Here is a 20,000-nt window from a genome sequence, read left to right as displayed (position 1 = left end):
CTTTCAACAGAACCACATTACTTAGTCGCTTGAAAAAAATTGGAATGCGCATCATATATGATACACAGATGCCAAAGAAATATGTCCTGCTTATGACGAGTGATACACAGGTTAGGTAAAGAGTTAGGCAGCAATAGATACACAATGAGATAACGAAATTTTCAGTTCAGTTTCTACAATAGGTTATACGTATGTATACCATATCCAAGCAATCTACAAGAAGTTGCCATTATACGTGTGTGTGTGCGGGCATTTTCTTGTTTATTTATCAAAATATCGATTTACCTACATCATCCTGTCTACACCTCTACATCTCTATCGAATTTAATTCTTTCGATTAGGCAAAATACCAAACTTTAACAATCAGGGATTACCGTTAATTTAATCAATCTCAATATATTGCAAAAAATGATGTTTCAGGAAACGAATTCGTTTTACCTATGAATATCTTAATGTATCCCTCTATCGCCATTACTGTCTACACCTTCAGTTAAACTTCTTACTTAAAGCCTACACTCGCTACAGTCTAATCTTTCCATTCCCCAGCCAATATACATACCTTCGCTATAATATCTATTATCACTAATTCTCATATTAAATAGAGAAAAACGTCAAAATATATTCAATTTAAATTCGGTCCGTCCTATCTAATATCTATCCTTCTTTATTACCTTCTACTTATATCAACCCAACCTACATACATATTCAACTAACCATTTGTTTGTCTCCCTTTGCATATCTTAAAATTCCTTCTACCTATATACTATCTCCTTCCTCTGTTCTATTATCTGATCTATTTGCTTTTTCTTTTTTTAAAACATATTTGCATTAAATATGCACAAAATGTCAGACTCCAGTAAATCAAACTTGAAGTATTCTCAGAAAATTTATGTGCGGACCATTCTTAGTAATGTTCACATATTTCTATATCTGTATATTCTTCGCTTTCGTTTTGGAAATTTTGTGCAAACTATCTAAATTTAAAAGAAAGAATTCCACAAAGTAAGGAAACGCGAACAGAATACAAATAATATCACCACCACCAGCACCACCAGCACCACCACTACTACTACTACTACTACTACTACTACTACTACTACTACTACTACTACTACTATAATAATAATAATAATAATAATGGCATTAACTTTTGTTGTGATTCTTTGTGAATTTATGGCTAGATTTTGCTTTTAACTAAAACGCTTTGTTTGCACTCGTTTAACAGATAGATAACTTTCGATAATTTGTTTTATAGTTTTTCAATCTCGCAAAGGAAGATTATCGTATTTTTAGAACTGAAATATCTTTAATATCTCTAAAGAAAGTTTAAAAAAAAAAAGACTATGAATTAGTCTTGGGGAAGGGTGTGGCAAAGCAACAGATCGAAACATATTATGAAAAGATATAATGAGGTCTGGAGAAATCCGCACTAGGGAAAAACACCCGTTGTGTACTATGTGAATGAGAGGGAGACTGTAGAGATATTTATGAATGGCGTAGGGCACTGCACCAGGTTGTAGCAAAATGAACTGTAAATGAACCTCAACACTTAATGGGGCTTTCAATGCTGTGTTTCTTTTAATTTTTCAAAAATATGGCATGATGTTCTTTTAACTAAGTTCATTATATAATTATATAATTCTTTTAACTAAGTTCATTATATAATTATATAATTCTTTTAACTATGTTCATTATATAATTATATAATTATGAAGGCGCATGGCTCAGTGGTTAGAGCGTCGAGCTTACGATCGTGAGGTTGTGAGCTCGAATCCCGGACCGGGTTGCGTGTTGTGCTCTTGATCAAGACACTTTATTTCACGTTGCTCCAGTTCACTCAGCTGTAGAAATGAGTTGCGACGTCACGAGTGCCTAGCTGTATCGGCCTTTGCCTTTCCCTTGGATAACACTGGTGGCGTGGAGAGGGGAGGACGGTATGCATGGGCGACTGCTGGTCTTCCATAAACAACCATGCCCAGACTTGTGACTAGGAGGGTAACTTTCTAGGTGCAATCCCATGGTCAGTGTCGTGACCGAAGAGGGTCCCGGATCCCAGAATGAGCACAATATATTATACCATTAATGTAATAGTTTACATCTTAGAGAAGTGTTCAGAAACTACAAATAATAAGAGTAAAACTTGCGACTAAAAAAATTATTTGTTTTCGTTTTTTCCTAGGAAGTTTCGTCACCAGCGTTTCTTTTTACTCAGGCCTTTTTTTTTTGAAGGGTTTGTCCTTGTGGGGTTTTGTCCGACGCTCAGAAATAATTGGGACATTGAGACGTATACGAATATACTTTTTCTTATAGCATTATATACGAACGCTTCTTGCACTATACATGATCAGAGATATTAAAACAAAAATAAAACATGTTCTAAAATTCATGAATTTCAACGAAAAGAACGGGTGTAAGATAAGATGAGTAACGTGACGGTTACGGAGTTAAGAATTTGGCTTCACAACCATAAGTTTCTGAGGTCGGTCCCACGACTTGGCTTCTATGTGTACACACACACACACACACATATATATATATATATATACATATATATATATATGTGTACACGCACATATACATACATACATATACACGCATATATATATACATATATATATATACTCATATATACACATATATGCATATATACATACATATATACATGCATGTATACATACATATACACACACATATATATATACATATATATATACGCATATACATACATACATATATATATGTATACACACATATACATACATATATGCATATATACATACATATATACATAAATACATATATACATGCATACATATATACAAGCATACATACATATATATATATACATATATACATACGTATATATATACATAGATATGCATTTATATATGTATACATATATATGTATACACACGCGCACACACACATATACACACACATACATATGATGGATTCTTGAGTGGACGATAAGGCCTGCTTTGTTTCGATCCACAAAACCACAACGACACATATGTTTTCCACTTAGCGGGGCAGCGCTTTGCCAGAGTGCCTTGCACGAAATTGTTCCCGATGTTGTATGTGTATGTGTGTGTCTTTCTATCGGTGTTTATCACCATCGTCGCTTGACAACTGGTGTTGTTTACATACCCTATAACTTAGCGGTTAGGCAATAAGAGTGGGGTAGAATAAATACCAGGATTGAAAAGAAAAGTCCGCACTGTGTTCGATTCATTCTACTAAAATTCTTCAAGGCAGTGCCCCAGCATGGCCGCAGTGAAATGACTGTGTGTGTGTGTGTGTGTTTGTGCGTATACAAATGTATATATATATATATTTATAAGTGTATATATATATATATATATATATATATATAGAGGGACGACAAAGAGAGAGAGAGAGAGAGAGAGAGAGAGAGAGAGAGAGAGAGAGAGAGAGAGAGAGTAAGAGAGAACCAATGACTAAGTGGTTAGAAATTTTGCTTCGTAAGCACGACATTTTGGATTCGATTCCAGTGCACGAAATATTGAGCATGTGTATCTTTCTGTAGCATTGAATTGGCACATGCCTGTGTGAAAATGAATATGTTTGGGCTTTTCTGTATTCTGTCTATTCATCCAGTAAAGTCATCAGAAAAAAAAAAACTCTTTTGATGAATATATAAACAACAGCCAAAACTCCTGTTAGATTCATTAGTCAGAAGTCAGAGCCTGAGAAGACCCAAAGATGTCGAAACAACAAGTGTCCCAAAGTCGCTTTACTCTAATAAATCGAGTGCATTATGAACACATTGAACTGAACGAAGTTGTTACCCATTGACAAAATACAACAGCGATTAACATATTTTCATTCGAATCTGCCGAAACGTATTAGGAATGAATACGTATGACATATTAATAATTTATTAATGCATTCAACTTACTACACTGATGTTATTGGTGGATATAGACAACGTATGAATGAAAAACTATGAAAGCTAATGGGGATAAAGAATCCTGGAGTGGTGGGGTGCAGCGCATCTCAGTGCAACTGTCAGGAGAAAAATAAGTGTAAAAAGAGAAAAAAAATATAGATGAAGATGTAAAAGATAGAAAAAGGGAAAGAGGAAGAAGAAAATGAGGCAGGTAAGAGAAGAGAAAAAGGAACAAAAAGTAAACAGAAGTAAAAGATAAGAAAATGGGGAAAAAGTAGGTGAATTGACAAAAAAAAATCATCATCCGATTAAATGCCTTGTGGTATTTAGTCGAATCCCAGAGTGATCGATCTTACTTTTCATTCAATCAAGAACCGTAGATTAAGTTCGAGAAATATATTGGAATCGATTAGGTTGATACATAGCTCCTGCAGTCCAAAGTCTGTTGTTTTTCTTCATCAAATATATGAAGGATATTAGTACATTCTCTTAAGTACATTTGCTAAAAGACACCTAAGAGCCAAGAATAAATTCATAAGAAAAACGTAGCTTTTAATCAGTTTGGATTGCCAGCCGCAACCCTATCAGTTTACTTATTTAAGCAATGCCTCCAGGAAAGGAGTAGAAACATCATATTATGCTATTATTCGTCACAGAATATCTGCTTTCTCGGTCGTGTCGAAAACAAATATTAGCATATTGATATTCGTGTTTAGTAACCTTTCCTTACAATAAAACATATAACGACCTTCGTTAAATATAAGGATTCATTAGCATACCAGAATAATGAATAATAATAATAGAAAAAATCTTAAGATAGCAGCAAATACCAATAGCGTTGAGATTATCAAGTGAGCATGCAGGAATGAATTTTTAATGGTAGAAATGCTATTTAAAATGGAACGTTATCAAGAAGAAGACAATAAAAAAATGTAAACGAAGATGTAAGTTATTGTCATTTATGTAATTGCACCATGCAGTTTCGATTATATTCTAATGGAGTCAGCTGCCATCAAAATTAAACGAAATAACAAACACTTCAGGCCAAAACAGAGACGATTCCAAATCAGTTTAATCAAAATTTCATTATGTAAAAGATATTTTCAAAGACAACTATATGCCTATGAACACTATTGTACATAGAAATGTACGTGAGTATAAACTGCTTATCTGAATAACTGATGATGATGATGATGATGATGATGATGATATATATATATATACATAAAATCATGTGCGTATATATAATTATATATGTACACAAATTATATGAATAAAAATCATATATATGGTTATCATCATCTAATCATATTTATATTTAGTTATATACATGTCAATACATATATATATATATATATATATATATATATATATATATATATGTGTGTGTGTGTGTGTGTGCATGTATAAAACAGTTTATACATTCATAAAAGTATATCTTGTAAATTTACTTGTGTGTGCAATAGTATATACATATATAATTTATTTATATATATATATATATACTGACACATAAATGTGTGTGTGTGTGTGTGTGTTTCAGTGTGTGTGTGTATGCGTGCGTGTACGCGTGTGTGTCTGTCCGTATAATCTTACAATTTCTGTATTGAGTGTACAAACTTAAAATACCTATTATGAAGTTTTTCGAAATTTTCTCCGACTGACGCCTTTTGCTTTTGAAGATAAAGATTAAATTTGAAAAGAAAGTAGAAAAATCAATAGGTATATTTTCATCTTGAAATTTTTGGATTACGCTATAAATATTTTAAAGTTGAAAATTATAGAAGAATAAGAAGGAGAATTAGAAAGAGAAGTAGACGAGAAAGAAAGGGAGGAAGAAGAAAACTGAAGAAACTAATGAAGAATTTTAGGTGAAGATGAATAAAGTGAAAAAATAAAAACCATATACTATCACCATGCACAATATAATTGAAAAATTCGATCATTTTTAGAAATGATTTTGTGTTATAGAGGCAGACAAAATTAATCGATTTAAAATTGGCGCAACTTATGTCTGAAAAGATTTCTCTTTTGTATAATGACATGCCGTTTATTTCTTGGGGTTAGTGGAAATTCTTTGAAATAATCTACTCGTAAAACGAACGACCAACTGCTACAAATATCAAGCAATATTTCTTTCATAATTTCCTGCCAATGATTACGTATATTTTTTTAAAAATCTATTTATGTATAAATCAAAATATAAAAATTGTTGAAGATTTTTCTGGCAACTAATTAACAGAGAAGATCGCTGTATAGGTTACATGTCATCTCAATTGGTTGTTGTTTTTTCTTCTATTCAATAAATGGAATTATAACTAGGTTGATTGGTGGAAAGGAAAATAACAAATAATTCACTATCACAAGCTGTTTCATGAAGTATACAGCACCTCAGGATCAAGTCGGCTTCTGCAGATATATGCGAAGTTGACTCTCGACTTATTTTACATTTTTAATGCTAAAAACGTTTCTATAATGATGCGCCATTTTCGTTGCTATGATTGTTGTCCATTTTGTTGATGCTGATGATCAACCTTAGTTCAGTTGTTACCGAGTCAGCCTATGACCAAAAGTATTCCAATGGTGACCATGGAAGGAACTGTACAGAATACAAATATCAATGTTTAATGTGTTATTCTTTTAGGATCGTAGTGTATTTTTTCAGGGAGATTTAGCTGCTATTTCCTCAACGTCGAGAAATCACGAAGACATGCGCTCGAGTTAGAACAATACGTTAATGGTTAGTAAAACATCAAACAAATGTTGTCGGTCAGGAACTGACGCGTTTAGCGTAAGATGGATCATTCCATACCGATCATCACCCCTAATGTCAAATAGCTACCACAGTCTTTACCCAACCAAAAAGCATTTTGATTTCAAGGCAATTAATAGAGAAACTCTTCGTTCTAATTATCGACTGAAAGTTTAACTGACAATATTAATTGAACACCAACCGCTGCTAACCAACAAAACAATGACTAATTTGACGCAGCAAGCAGTTTTGGTGATCTGTTATTTTATGAATTTGTAGCAGCATGGGCTAAACTATGTGTGTTACTTGATCAGAGACAGTAAATACAATCCTAGTGATAAGAAACGAACAGCCAATGACTAACATCAAATTCTCTCTTACAGTTTCTCTTCGCTTTATGCAAATTAACCACACACAGTATGGACGAAGAGTATTACAGAAAGCCTCATGAGTAAACAAACACTGAAGTAATGTTGGGGCAGAATTTTTCCTTACATTTTTGCAATTTTAAAATCATTCTGAAAGGCATTACATCTCTATTAATGTTTCACAAAATCTATAGTTTAATCGCCCTTGATGGCTATTCACTTCTTGTTAGGTAAATCGATGTCATTTGAGGACATGTGCTATGTTGAAGCTATAATATTAGACTTGAAATATGGCGGTGAGGTGGCGGAATCGTTTGCGCGCCAGGCGAAATGCTTAGCGGTATTTCGTCTGTCTTTACGTTCTGAGTTCAAGTTCAGCCGAGGTCGACTTTGCCTTTCATCCTTTCGAGGTCGATTAAATAAGTACCAGCTACGCACTGGGTTCGATATAATCGACTTAATCCGTTTGTCTGTCCTTGTTTGTCCCTTCTGTGTTTAGCCCCTCGTGGATAATAAAAAAATAGGTATTTCGTCCAACCTTATATTTTGAGTTCAAGCTATGCCGAGGTCGGCTTTGCCTTTCATCCTTTCGGGGTCGATGAAATAAGTACCAGTTGAACGCTGGGGTCGATGTAATCGACTTCCTTCTTTCCCCGAAATTACTGGCCTTCTTCCAAAATTTGAAACTAATATCAAATCTGAGATTGTCAGATATAATACAATACCAAACAACGCTGCCTTTATGACTAAGATCTTTATAATCTCTACTCAATGCATTTATCTTCACTTGCACAAACCCAATCGCTAATAATGCTACGAGTATGTGGAGTTTCTCGTCAAAACGCATTTTTGACTACATAATCGAAGTGGGTGGAATTGAAATCATCCACTGAAGACAAATGTTGCATCATTGTTAAACGGTTTCAGTCACTTAAGGCGGCGAGCTGGCAGAAACGTTAGCACGCCGGGCGAAATGCTTAGCGGTATTTCGTCTGCGTTACGTTGTGAGTTCAAATTCCGCCGAGGTCGACTTTGCCTTTCATCCTTTCGGGGTCGATAAATTAAGTACTAGTTACGCACTGGGGTCGATGTAATCGACTTAATACCTATGTCTGTCCTTGTTTGTCCCCTCTGTGTTTAGCCCCTTATGGGTAATAAAGAAATAGGTTTCAGACACTTACTTTAAACTGAATAAAAATCTTAGTACATACCCATGGATAAATGTCATCTGACTTGAAGCAAGAAAAGAAGCTAGTATGTGGTTGCTCGATCTGCCAGAAATAGCAGCTAGTTTTAAGTGTGTCATAATTTCTGACCAGTGGCCGATTTTGATTACTGCGCACTCAAAATTAACAGAAAGAATACATATCAATCAACACGTGCTTATCTTTAAGTAGCTAATTTACCTGTTTAATGTGTCAGTAATATTTTTCACTATAGTGACGCTATTATCGTTAACACAAGGGTCACGTGCTAATCAGAGACACACTATACATCATGATCATAAATGTTGTGGAAAAAGTATCGATCACATTGATCTTTTATTGAAAAATTGCTTCATATTGCAACATTGCCCATAAGTGGTCGGAAGAAGTTACTTAAAAACATGAGAAAAAAAAAAGAAAACCAGAAAAAGAACAGACATGATAATTTTTTTTCTCACAACGGCATAAAACCTGAAATTTGTGAGTAGATGAAATTTATTAGTTGATACCATTGATCCCAGCACCTGACTGCTATTATCGACCTAGAGACAATGAATGGCTAAACTGAACTCAACAGGATTTGAACTTAGAACTCAAAGAGCAGTAACAGAAAATCGTAAGGTGTTCGCTCCGAGGCTCTCATGATCCTACCAATCCAGCATCCTTACAATGGCAGCAATAATTATTTCTAACCTTGGAAAAAGGACTAATAATTATCAGGGAAGGATTATAGTCGATGATTTTGGCCTAAATATTTTACTGGTGTAAGGCAGCGAGCTGGCAGAATCGGTAGCACGCCGGGCGAAATGCGTAGCCGTATTTCGTCTGCCGTTACGTTCTGAGTTCAAATTCCGCCGAGGTCGACTTTGCCTTTTATCCTTTCGGGATCGATTAAATAATTACCAGTTACGCACTGGGGTCGAGGTAATCGACTTAATCCGTCTGTCTGTCCTTGTTTGTCCTCTCTGTGTTTACCCCCTTGTCGGTAGTAAAGAAATAGGTATTTTGTCTGTCTTTAGTTTCTGAGTTCAAATTCCGCCGAGGTCGACTTTGCCTTTCAACCTTTCGGGGTCGATAAAGTAAGTACCAGTTGCGTACTAAGGTCGATTTAATCGACTGGTCCCCTTCCCCCAAAATTGTGGGCATTGTTCCTAGAGTAGAAAAGAAAAGAATATTTTACTGGTGTTTTACTTGTAAGTAATCCAGAATATTAAAGGGTAAATTCGATCTAGCTGAAATTGAAATCTGAACGTAAATAATCGTAGCTAAATAATACTTTCGGAAATAGGAGCAATGCCTAAAATTCTGAGGGAGGGGTCTACTTCATTACATCTGCCCCTGTGATGAACTAGTGCTTATTTCATCGACCCTGAATGGATGAAAAGCAAATTCGATCTTGGCGACATTTGAACTCAGGACGTTCCACTCTATCCGTAATCTTTGTTCAGCGATTCAATGATTCATATGCCAACCCACCACGCTTAATAATAGCACTAACAAAGCAACTGGATATTCGTCGATACAATATTAAACAAAATTAAAGAAAATAAAAGCTACAAAAAATTAATATCTAGCACGCAAGAAACTCTGCGCTTTGAAGTTACCGGAGATGAATTCATAATTGATGACCTTATTCAGAAATGCATCTGAAGTTTAACTATTTAACATGCACAAAAGTTGCGTCGTTATCCTTTTTAATGAAGAAGCAATAAATGTTTTCTAAACTTTAGCATACATATGAGATATAACAAAGATGATACAATAGTATGGTCGATAACTACCGAAAACTTATTTCTGAGCACATAACTGGCTCATACTTCAAGTAAGAGAAAAGCAAGAACTGTTGTGAATCGTAGATTCCCTCCTATTTATATGAAAATGGCAGCAGCAGTGCTAAGAGAAAAAGAGAGTTTATTTTGAGATATGTTAAGAGTTTGAGACTAGATAAAGCTGTAATTCATCTTAAACCGATACTCCGAAATATAATTTAGTTTATGAACGAGGAAATGATATCGAGGTTGTGGATAAAGCGATTAAGATGGCCGTTGACCAGGTTAGGCGTGAGATGCACCAAAATATAATATATATATATATATCATTTGTTGCAGAGATGAATTTTGCATAGAAATGAAGTGGAGCGTATACGATTAAGTCAACTAATCTAATTCATCCTTCCTGACAGTTTTCTCATCTATCTATCTATCTATCTATCTATCTATCTATCTATCTATCTATCTATCTATCTATCTATCTATCTATCTATCTATCTATCTATCTATCTATGTCTCCATCTATCTATCCACCTACTTACTTACCTACCTACCTACCTACCCGTCTGCCTGTCTATCTATCTATCTATCTATCTATCTATCTATCTATCTATCTATCTATCTATCTATCTATCTATCTATCTATCTATATATATATATATATATATATATATATATATATATCTGTGTGTGTGTGTGTGTGTGCACGCGTGTGTATATACATATATTATTTTACAGTATTATGTATTTTGTATCATAAGAGCCGATTATTGGAAGCCAGAAATGTTAGCACGCCGGGCAAAATTCTTAGCAGTATTTCGTCTGCCGCTACGTTCAGAGTTCAAAATTCCGTCGGGGTTGATTTTGCCTTTCATCCCTTCGAGGTCGATAAATAAGTAACAGTTACGCACTGGGATCAATATAATCGACTTAATCCGTTTGTCTATCCTTGTTTATCCCCTCTGTGTGTAGCCCCTTGTGGGCAGTAAAGAAATAAGAGCCGATTATTTATTCGGGTTTAAGAACATTCAATTTAGCAAAAGTAAATTAGTAGTCATTGATTCTTATTGAAAATTTGAAGCGAGTGATTAGAAGTAGACATATTTCTGATGTTTACTTTATCGACCGGTAAAAAATAAAAAAAAGCAAAATTTGGGTATTAGATACAGATTTGACTTTGCTAATATTTGATTTCTTTCACGTGCGAAAAAAGGCGCACTCTTAGGATAACAAATTTAGTATAAGTACAATACCACCTTTCCTGATATTGATAGTCCGGGACCCTTCTAATCCGAACAAATTTATGAACAGGAAATTCATGTTCCTGCAGCTGACAGCGTAGTTTACTGGTATTTTTCACGGACCAGTATCTAGCACAGTACAATATTAATAAACTTGTAATCATGTATGCTAATGTACAAGTATCTGAATTTCATTTAATTGAGTAAATTCAATATTTGTTTAATTTCGAATGTGATCACCTCTGGTTCGGAAAAAAAAAATCAGTTTATCTGGATTGGCTTTGGAACCAGAGGTTCTGAAAAATCGATGTTGTACTTGCGTAACGTTTTTATGTCTTTCCTCAAGGATAATAAATAAACTGATTTGATTACAACTGGCAATCCAAACTGATTAGAAGTCGCGTTCTGATATGTACTTATTCTTGGCTTTCAGGCATCTGTCAACAAGCAGGATTTGAAATCATAAAGAAGAGGCTAAACGTATTTAGCTAGATATTTAGTTTGGCACTTTAGTCAGATAAAGTATTAGAATTTTCCGTGATAATGATTTCTATCTTAATCACAAAGCCCACACATGTTGTGAAATCGAATCAAGTTCAAGAACTTATCTGATGGACACTACGACGTAGGAAGGATGAAAGGCGAAGTTAAACCCGACATAATTTGAAGACAACTTTACTAATGTAATAAATGCTGGGCATTAGTCTGTCACCGAACCAACACTGTCAGAAGAATATCAAACCAATGGCATATAAGCAACTTTACTCGACGGTAGATGGTTAAGCATAATTTGGATACTAACTTGATTTTGCAGTGCAAATAGTATTAATTCAGTGTAGCTGGAGAACATTTTTTTCACTGAAACTAGGACAAATTTAACAAAAAACATCTCTAAATATAGTCGTTGAGAAAATAATAAAATATAAATTCAATGTTACCTTTATGGCTGTCACAATCTGCGAATGTAATTCCTTGGCAAATGGACACAGCTCTTTGAAAGCTGTCATGCCATATATTTTTGAGAGACATCTGTGAAAAGATCGAAACAGAAGGAAATAAAATTATTAGATTTTTATTCTGAAGTTATTAAGAGCAAAGTAAATTTGGTGGACAAAACAAAGATAAAAACCTCAAGTACTTCATGGTTTTCTACCATACATCTGTACAATATTCTCGACCCAGGAGGGTAACTGGTTAATCTAAACTATTACCGGAGAGCAGTGGAATATAGTTCGTCACTGTGGCTTGATTCGATTCCAATACATTCTTTGTTCTATGCTAACGACACTTAAGGAGTTATAAGCAAACTCAATACCCAGAAGGATCCGGAAACATAGACTTGAAAGAGAAACCTAATTACCGAACAAAAAGATAAATCTGTGCATTAGCGTTTGTAGTATGTCTTTGCTACATCAATGCTTCCTTGATGTTTATAATTATTTGTGGTAGACATTACTCAGCGGGAAAGGAAAACATATCGAAGTTGTTTTGTATGTGCGTGTATAAATACATAACTAAATAGATCAATAAATAAATAAATAAATACACACACGCACATAAGTCTGTGTATGTGTCTCCAGCTACGCATACAGAAATGTATATTTTCTTTCTCTCTAGCCTCATATACATATATATAAAGTGATCAATGGAATAAGTACTAGGCTTAGCAAAATTAAGTACTGGGGTAGATTCATATGCATGTATACTCTTTTATTAGTTTCAGCAATGCGACTGTGGCTATGCTGGAGCATATATATATATATATATATATATATATATATATATATATAGATATAAAGTGATGGTATGTTGTCAATTTAATGTGACAGTCCCATGAAAGGGAAGAATGCTACTGCTATTTAACCCTAGGAAACACCGTTTCCTGTTGGCCATGACATATTTTCTGTGTTCTTATGTTTTCAAAGGGGGAGATAAGCACTTCCAACCAGCAACATATATATATATATATATATAATATATATATATATATATATATATTATATATATATATATATATATATAATTTTGTATATATATATAGAGAGAGATTACTGGTTGGAGGTATGTATTGAAGAGAGGAGTAATTTATATAACTGCGTAGATACAACAACTACAATACTTTTACAAGCATATATGCAATTCATATAATTTCTTGTTATGACCGTTGATCTTGAAATAGAGAGATTTTATGTTCATTTTAAGTCAAATGGTTTCAAGTTTATTAAAGAGTTTTTAGATTTTGTGGGAATTCGGGAAAGGAGCATCTATATGTATTAGGTCGAGGAATAGTTTTTGTTTTATTGGCGATCGCCTTGAAGTCGAAGATTTTAAACTAACAGAGACAACAGTAGAATATCACATGAGGAAACAAAATTAGTTCTCATTATACAAATAATCAATTGCTTAATCAAATTCCTGTACTTTTGGAGAACTACGTTGCGTGAAAACATTTGTAGTGATTAAAAAATAACTGTCCAGCCGTACTCTTTGTTTACTCCAGTTTCATCAATTTTATATTCAAATACGACGAATGCTCAATCGCAATCTATACATAGGCGTGCGTATTTGAATACATATTACCGCTTATACAGGCTGACCATAACGTCTGGATACGTGGGAAATGTTGCTAATATCCTTGTGGGATAGTCACGATGCTCACCAAATATTAATCCTTTTGGCTTCTTTTAGTGAGATTATACTGAAGGAGAAGAAGTACTCAATAAAAATTACAAATATGAATCATCTGAAGGAAGGCATCATTAATGACCGTGTCCAAATTAACGGAAGTGTGGTGTACTGCATCGGAATCTCACAAAGCATATCGAACTTTGCAACAGTAAATATGAAAACCACGCCAAACATGTTATTTATCATTGTAGTAGAATAAAATTATGGAAAATATGCATTTTCGCTTATGTATCCTGATTTTACAGTTATATCATTTTACAGATATACAAATATATATCAAACATTTCTCCCTCTCTCTCTCTGTATCTATCTATGTGAGTCTCTCTCTCTCTCTCTCTGTATATATATATATATATATATATATATATATATATATATATATATATATATGTATGTATGTATGTATGTATGTATGTGTATATATATATGTGCGTATGTGTGCATGGTGTGTGTGTGTGTACGTGTGAAGTAAATGAGGGATAAAGACATATCATGCAAATTTTTCTCAAAAGAAAGTCAAAATTATAAATGAAAAATAAAATGTGAGAATCCTGTTAGTGGTAGGTCAGTAACACTTGAAACTTTGGAATTCTATTAGTCGACTCCTATTAACTCAATCATATATTTTTCTGGAGTGAAACAGAAATAGAAGCCAGGATATTACGTATATTCGGAATTCAAAAGTATAAAGATATAACAGAATCATAGTGTTCAGTTTGATGGTGTTGCATCAACTCCTGAGGTAAATTATAACCTGTGTTCTAGTATCTTACAGTTACTAAGATTCGAAGTTAAGATACTGTCAGTTATGATACTGTATTTTAAAAACACATTTCATACGAAAGTTGACAAGCTGATCCAATGGGAATTGTCGGTATACAGGCATGTATGCGCTGAGATGAGAACATACATCTATACGTACATATATCAATACATATATATACATATATTATACACACACACATATATATGCATTTATATCTTTATATAACACACACACACACACACACACATATATATATATATAATAGTATAGATGCAGGTGGATCCATACATACATACTTATACACAGAAAAAATTTAGATGTGTATGTGTGTCTATATATGTAAGATTGATAAAAAGATAGACACATACACACACACACACACACACACACACACACACACAACGAATAATGAAAGAGTACAATAAAATTTACAGTAAGACAAAAGAGAAGACAAGAAAAGAAAAACAGCGCACACAAACTAACGGAAACACGTGCTACAACCCATCGAATTAAATATTGTCCATTACAGCCTTGATTGTGTGGTAAAATAGTTCACTTCGCGAACATTATAGGTCTCTCTTCGTGGAATCATCGTTGGCCTGGTACGTGGTGTCTATGGTTTGTGTAGCTGATGCATAATTTTGAAAAGTTAAATGAAATGAAGGTTTTTTTTAATCTTTGAAAGGGTGAGTTTTATAGGGCAAAACTGAACACTGGGGCACATATTTCTGCCCCCGTCTCTACCCCGCCTCTCTTCATATATATATATATATATATATAAATATGTGTGTGTGTGTGTGTGTGTGTTGTGTGTGTATGTATGTGTATGTGTGTGTATGTATGTATGTATTTATACGAGAGACAGACGGACAAGCAGAAAGAGAAAGGAAGATGGAAAATTAGCCTGTTTGCAAAATGAAAATTTTAAATAGAAAAGAAAATAGACACCATCTTCGGTCCTCAATTTTAACACCAAATGTTAAAATCAAAATCAGCTTAAGCAACATATTACAAAGTATTTGGTTTGCCCTATTGTTGGCGTGAATCGTACATGCAGGATGAAAGACTTTGTGATAGTATTTTTTGGGCTAAAACTTATTTCACAAAATTGGAAGTAGTTACTTTGGATACAGAAGAGAAGGAACTGCTGCAATACGAACAGAAAACGACAGAAGTTCTGAGTTTCAGGTAGTTGAAATGTGCTATGGAATTGCCAAGATCTTGAATCTGTCTCCAGTTTGGTTACTATACAGCTTGCTGTGTAAGGTGAGGATTGTAGGTAGCCTATGTGAGATACACGGTGACAACAACGATTCAAGAAAGCTTCCTCAATCCAAATGGTGTTAGAATGTCTAAACTTTGAAGAAGGGAAAAAATAAAACGATCTCAAAGTTAATCGAGAAATACTTCAATAAGCTGCTGTTTTGAGGCATTGGGCAACAAACTCTTGAAGCCTGATTATTTTGAAACTACTCTAGGCACTGAAGCATAAAAAAGAAGAAAAGAAGAAAAATATAAAAATAACAATAAAACAATAATCCCCCACAGCAAAAATGCATTACAATTCATACATCAAAAATCTCTATAGTACCTCAAAGCTTATTTGTTTTGAATATTCCATTTAAATGCATTTTATATACTTCACAATGACAAGAACAACATGAACGTCAGCAGTAGTAGTAGCGGTAGAAATGATGTCAATATCGATGACGACATCAAGAACGAAAATACAGCAAAAGATTCAGAACAAAAATGCAGCAGCAAAACACTAGCAACATTTCTACTGACGTTTTGCTTTTAACAGCCATCTTAATATATTCAAATCACAGTTAGAAGAGGAGCTGGAAATGGCAAAAAAGACGACCAAGATCTTCTCTTTGTCGTGTTATATTAAGTTGTACTGGAGAATGAATAACAATTTATAGGTTACCATAAATAGAATCGAGAAAGTATCACTATTTCTCCCAAATATTTCAATACCAAAATTATTTGTAACTTACAGTATACGAAAAGTTAAAAAAGAAAAAGTCTATAAAAGGTAAAAATATTATGGGGGAATAAAGCGAGAAAAAAATGAAGAAAAGGTCAAAACATTTTTTCAAAATGAATGATCGACTGTGACATATTTTCTGACCGATATTTTTACGACTTTCTAAAAAGTACTGTATGATGATAATAATAATAATAATAATAATAATAATAATAAAAATAAAAATAAAAATAATAATAATAATAATAATAATAATAATAATAATAATAAAATAATAATAATAATAATAATAATAGAAAGGAAGAATGTCGCCAATTATATTGATACTAATATTAAACTGTTGTTGACTGTGTTAAACTGTGAAAACCAAAGATCAAGTTTGATGGGACTATATACTCCAATCATAAAGTGAGTTATCATCATACAAGTTACTTTGTCCACACTGATACTTATGTGGCAGCAATGCATCTTCTTCTTCTTCTTCTGCTAATTGTTTTTGAATTTTGGCACAAGGTCGGCAATTTTGAAGGGTATTAGTCGCTATTCGGTACTTAATTTTAATTGATCTCGGAAGAATGAAAGACAAAGTTGACGTCTGTGGAATTTGAACTCAGGATGTATTCAGCCGAGCTAAATATTGCAAATTATTTTGCGCGCTGCTCTCACCATTCTGCCATGTTTTTTTAGCAGTCGCTCTCAAAACAATGGTAAGTAATCAGAAGAAACTAATAATAATACATTGTAAAACATTCTAATCGAGCAGATCTTTGATAAAATACACTCCAGCAATGAGCGTTCCGTCTTTTTATTGGTATGTAGGACTATATTATAATATTGACAATTTTTTAAAGCACGAAATAGAGTGATTTCCAAGGTTTGGCTGCTATTTCTAGTTGCTGAGCGATCACGTAGAATCTTTGAACTCAATAAAATGTTCCTCCAGTGTAAAGCGTTTAAGCCGCCCTTCAAATGTCCCAGTCTATTTATTTTATTTTTACATTAAGAACTTTGAGAAAGGAAAGACTGAGGGGAATAGTCAATCCTTTCTTTAAATGTACGTACCGAAAGATCGATTTCTTCCATTTCACAACTGGTAAGAGGATAAAGATTTATTATCAAACCAGCGAAGAGGGAGATTACACTTTTATTCTGTATTTTTCTTTATGTCCTAATTGTATATTAAATTGGAGCTTTCATAAATAAATATCATATGAGATTGAATAGAATAACCTGAAGCGTGGGAATTAACTCTGAGGATAAAGAAAGAGCTAAAACTTTCATCTTAATAGCTTTAATTTGCAATGATACCAGTACACATAAGTTACTGAAATCCTAGACCTAATTTTAAATCTAAATAAAGGCTTAAATTAAAAGGGAGTTTCATAGCATACGTATCTTCATTATTTACATTGTGTGGGCTTTTTAGAATATCCTCTGGTCAAATACTGCCACTTCTATGTTTGTTATTAATCCTTTTATTTTCCATCGTTAAAGATCAGAGACAATTTTTTAAAGTTCTGAATTACATTTATGCCAACAATGAGGTAAAACAAGACAAATTCTAATTAAGTAAAGAGAAGTAGAAAGGCTATTTAAGTTGATAAAGATTATATGAACCCGGCTTATTTGTTCATCCTCACTCTAACGCATCTTCTATTCTTCAACTTGTTTTTCTTCTATTTGAGTATGGATCAAAATAATCATTATTTCTTAAGAAATATATCTTACTGTGTGCCAGAAAAATACCAAAATATCTAATCAACAATCAGTTGTCACTCATTAAGATAAATTACTTCGAGAACACATTTTCAGTAAAAGCGAAAACATCAAAAGCAAAAACCGCCTCACACTTTATTATTTTGCCAAATAATAAATCTCTCTTTTGTATCAGAGTAGCAAAGTTTGGCATTCAGCCTGAATCAGTTCGAATTTTGCAAACAATATTGTGCACGACACCAGAATTAGTCTATGTAACTATGGTTAATGAATGTTATTACTTAGCTTTTAATAATCGTAACAGATAACTAAATAGAATGATTGTAAAGTACGTTGAGTGTTAATAGCAAAATTAATAAGGGAGCTGGATGGTTGGTGAAATGCATTATAAAGATATTACCATAAACTTACACTTCGTGCAAAGTATGAAGGTTACTACCGATGAATAGGGTCATCCAGCACTGCATTCGATTTTTATTAAATTTCGAGGTTGTCTCATGTTTTCTTAACAAGAATAAACTATAGAGTTAATTATTTTTCCTTCTCAATAAAAATTAATTAAAATACCGTTTATATATTAATAAATTCCCATAATTTGTACTCAGCATTGCAGGTTAACGGAATACAATTTCATTTAACAGTGTTTCCATTTTCACAAACATGTAAATTATTAGAGCAAGGTGAATCAAGTTATTTCAGAGCTAAGTGCCTTTATAAATATGAAAGGTAGCACATATGGTGGGAGTCGAACTTTTAACTATCGAAGACAGTTGGGAATCTCTCACATTTTGTCTTTCATCCTTTCGGGGTCAATAAAATAAGTTCCTGGTGAGCACTGGTAACGATGAAGCTGGCCATTCTCCTTCCCCGGAAATTTCAAGCCTTGTACCTAATTTCAAAACTTGTGCCTATATTATTATTATTATTATTATTATTATGATTGGGTGAAATAGCAGTACATGCTATCAAAGTAACACTGGGTACAGATATGCGCAGCCATCATAACTACCCGTCTGATATGGGTACACCAGGCACATGCACTCAAACATACTCGCGGAACATGGTGATCCCGTATCAACATAAACAGCACATGACCTAATCGGTGGGGGCCCAGTTAGTATTTTCTTCACGTTGAATAGCCCATCCTGCGCAAAGGTCCTTGAATAAGGGTTGTTTTAAGGATGATGAACAAAAAACTCATGTTTCCAGAGGTGAATCATTCAACCACCTAAGAATTTCTCTCAACACATGGTTATGATGCTCTCCCACTACTTCCACTTGTGATCAGAGATGCACATATCGTTAGCCAGCAAGGGACATGCGCAACTGGTTAAGGTCAAACAACTGACGATTGAATATGTGGTATTGAGCAGAATATTTGCTGTAGCCCATCTTTTATGCCAAGACAAAACAACGTACATTATAACACTTCCAATCAGTTAAGATCAGAAGCCATGAGAGCCACTGCCTGTTATTTATTATTATTATTATTATTATTATTATTATTATTATATATATATCTTGAGAAAAAGAAGATCACCAGATTTTGGAAAAATATTTTTTATTTATTCATTATTATAATTTATTCATTATTC

The 20,000-nt window shown here is 33.6% G+C and overlaps 1 protein-coding gene across 2 annotated transcripts in view; it reads right to left on the bottom strand.

Moving 5' to 3' along the window:
• LOC115213303 (BAI1-associated protein 3-like) overlaps positions 1-20,000 on the bottom strand; it is a 1,469,361-nt gene that overhangs the window by 195,908 nt on the left and 1,253,453 nt on the right. For both annotated transcript variants that reach the window (XM_036504187.1, XM_036504188.1), the window contains one exon: positions 12,184-12,274. In XM_036504187.1, the coding sequence (XP_036360080.1) occupies positions 12,184-12,274 (91 nt within the window). The remainder of the gene's footprint in view (positions 1-12,183; positions 12,275-20,000) is intronic.

The sequence above is a fragment of the Octopus sinensis genome, linkage group LG6, assembly GCF_006345805.1.
Source record: "Octopus sinensis linkage group LG6, ASM634580v1, whole genome shotgun sequence".
NCBI classification, from domain to species: domain Eukaryota; kingdom Metazoa; phylum Mollusca; class Cephalopoda; order Octopoda; family Octopodidae; genus Octopus; species Octopus sinensis.
Note: the sequence above shows the minus strand (reverse complement) of the source record. Positions and strands in the feature narration are given on the sequence as shown.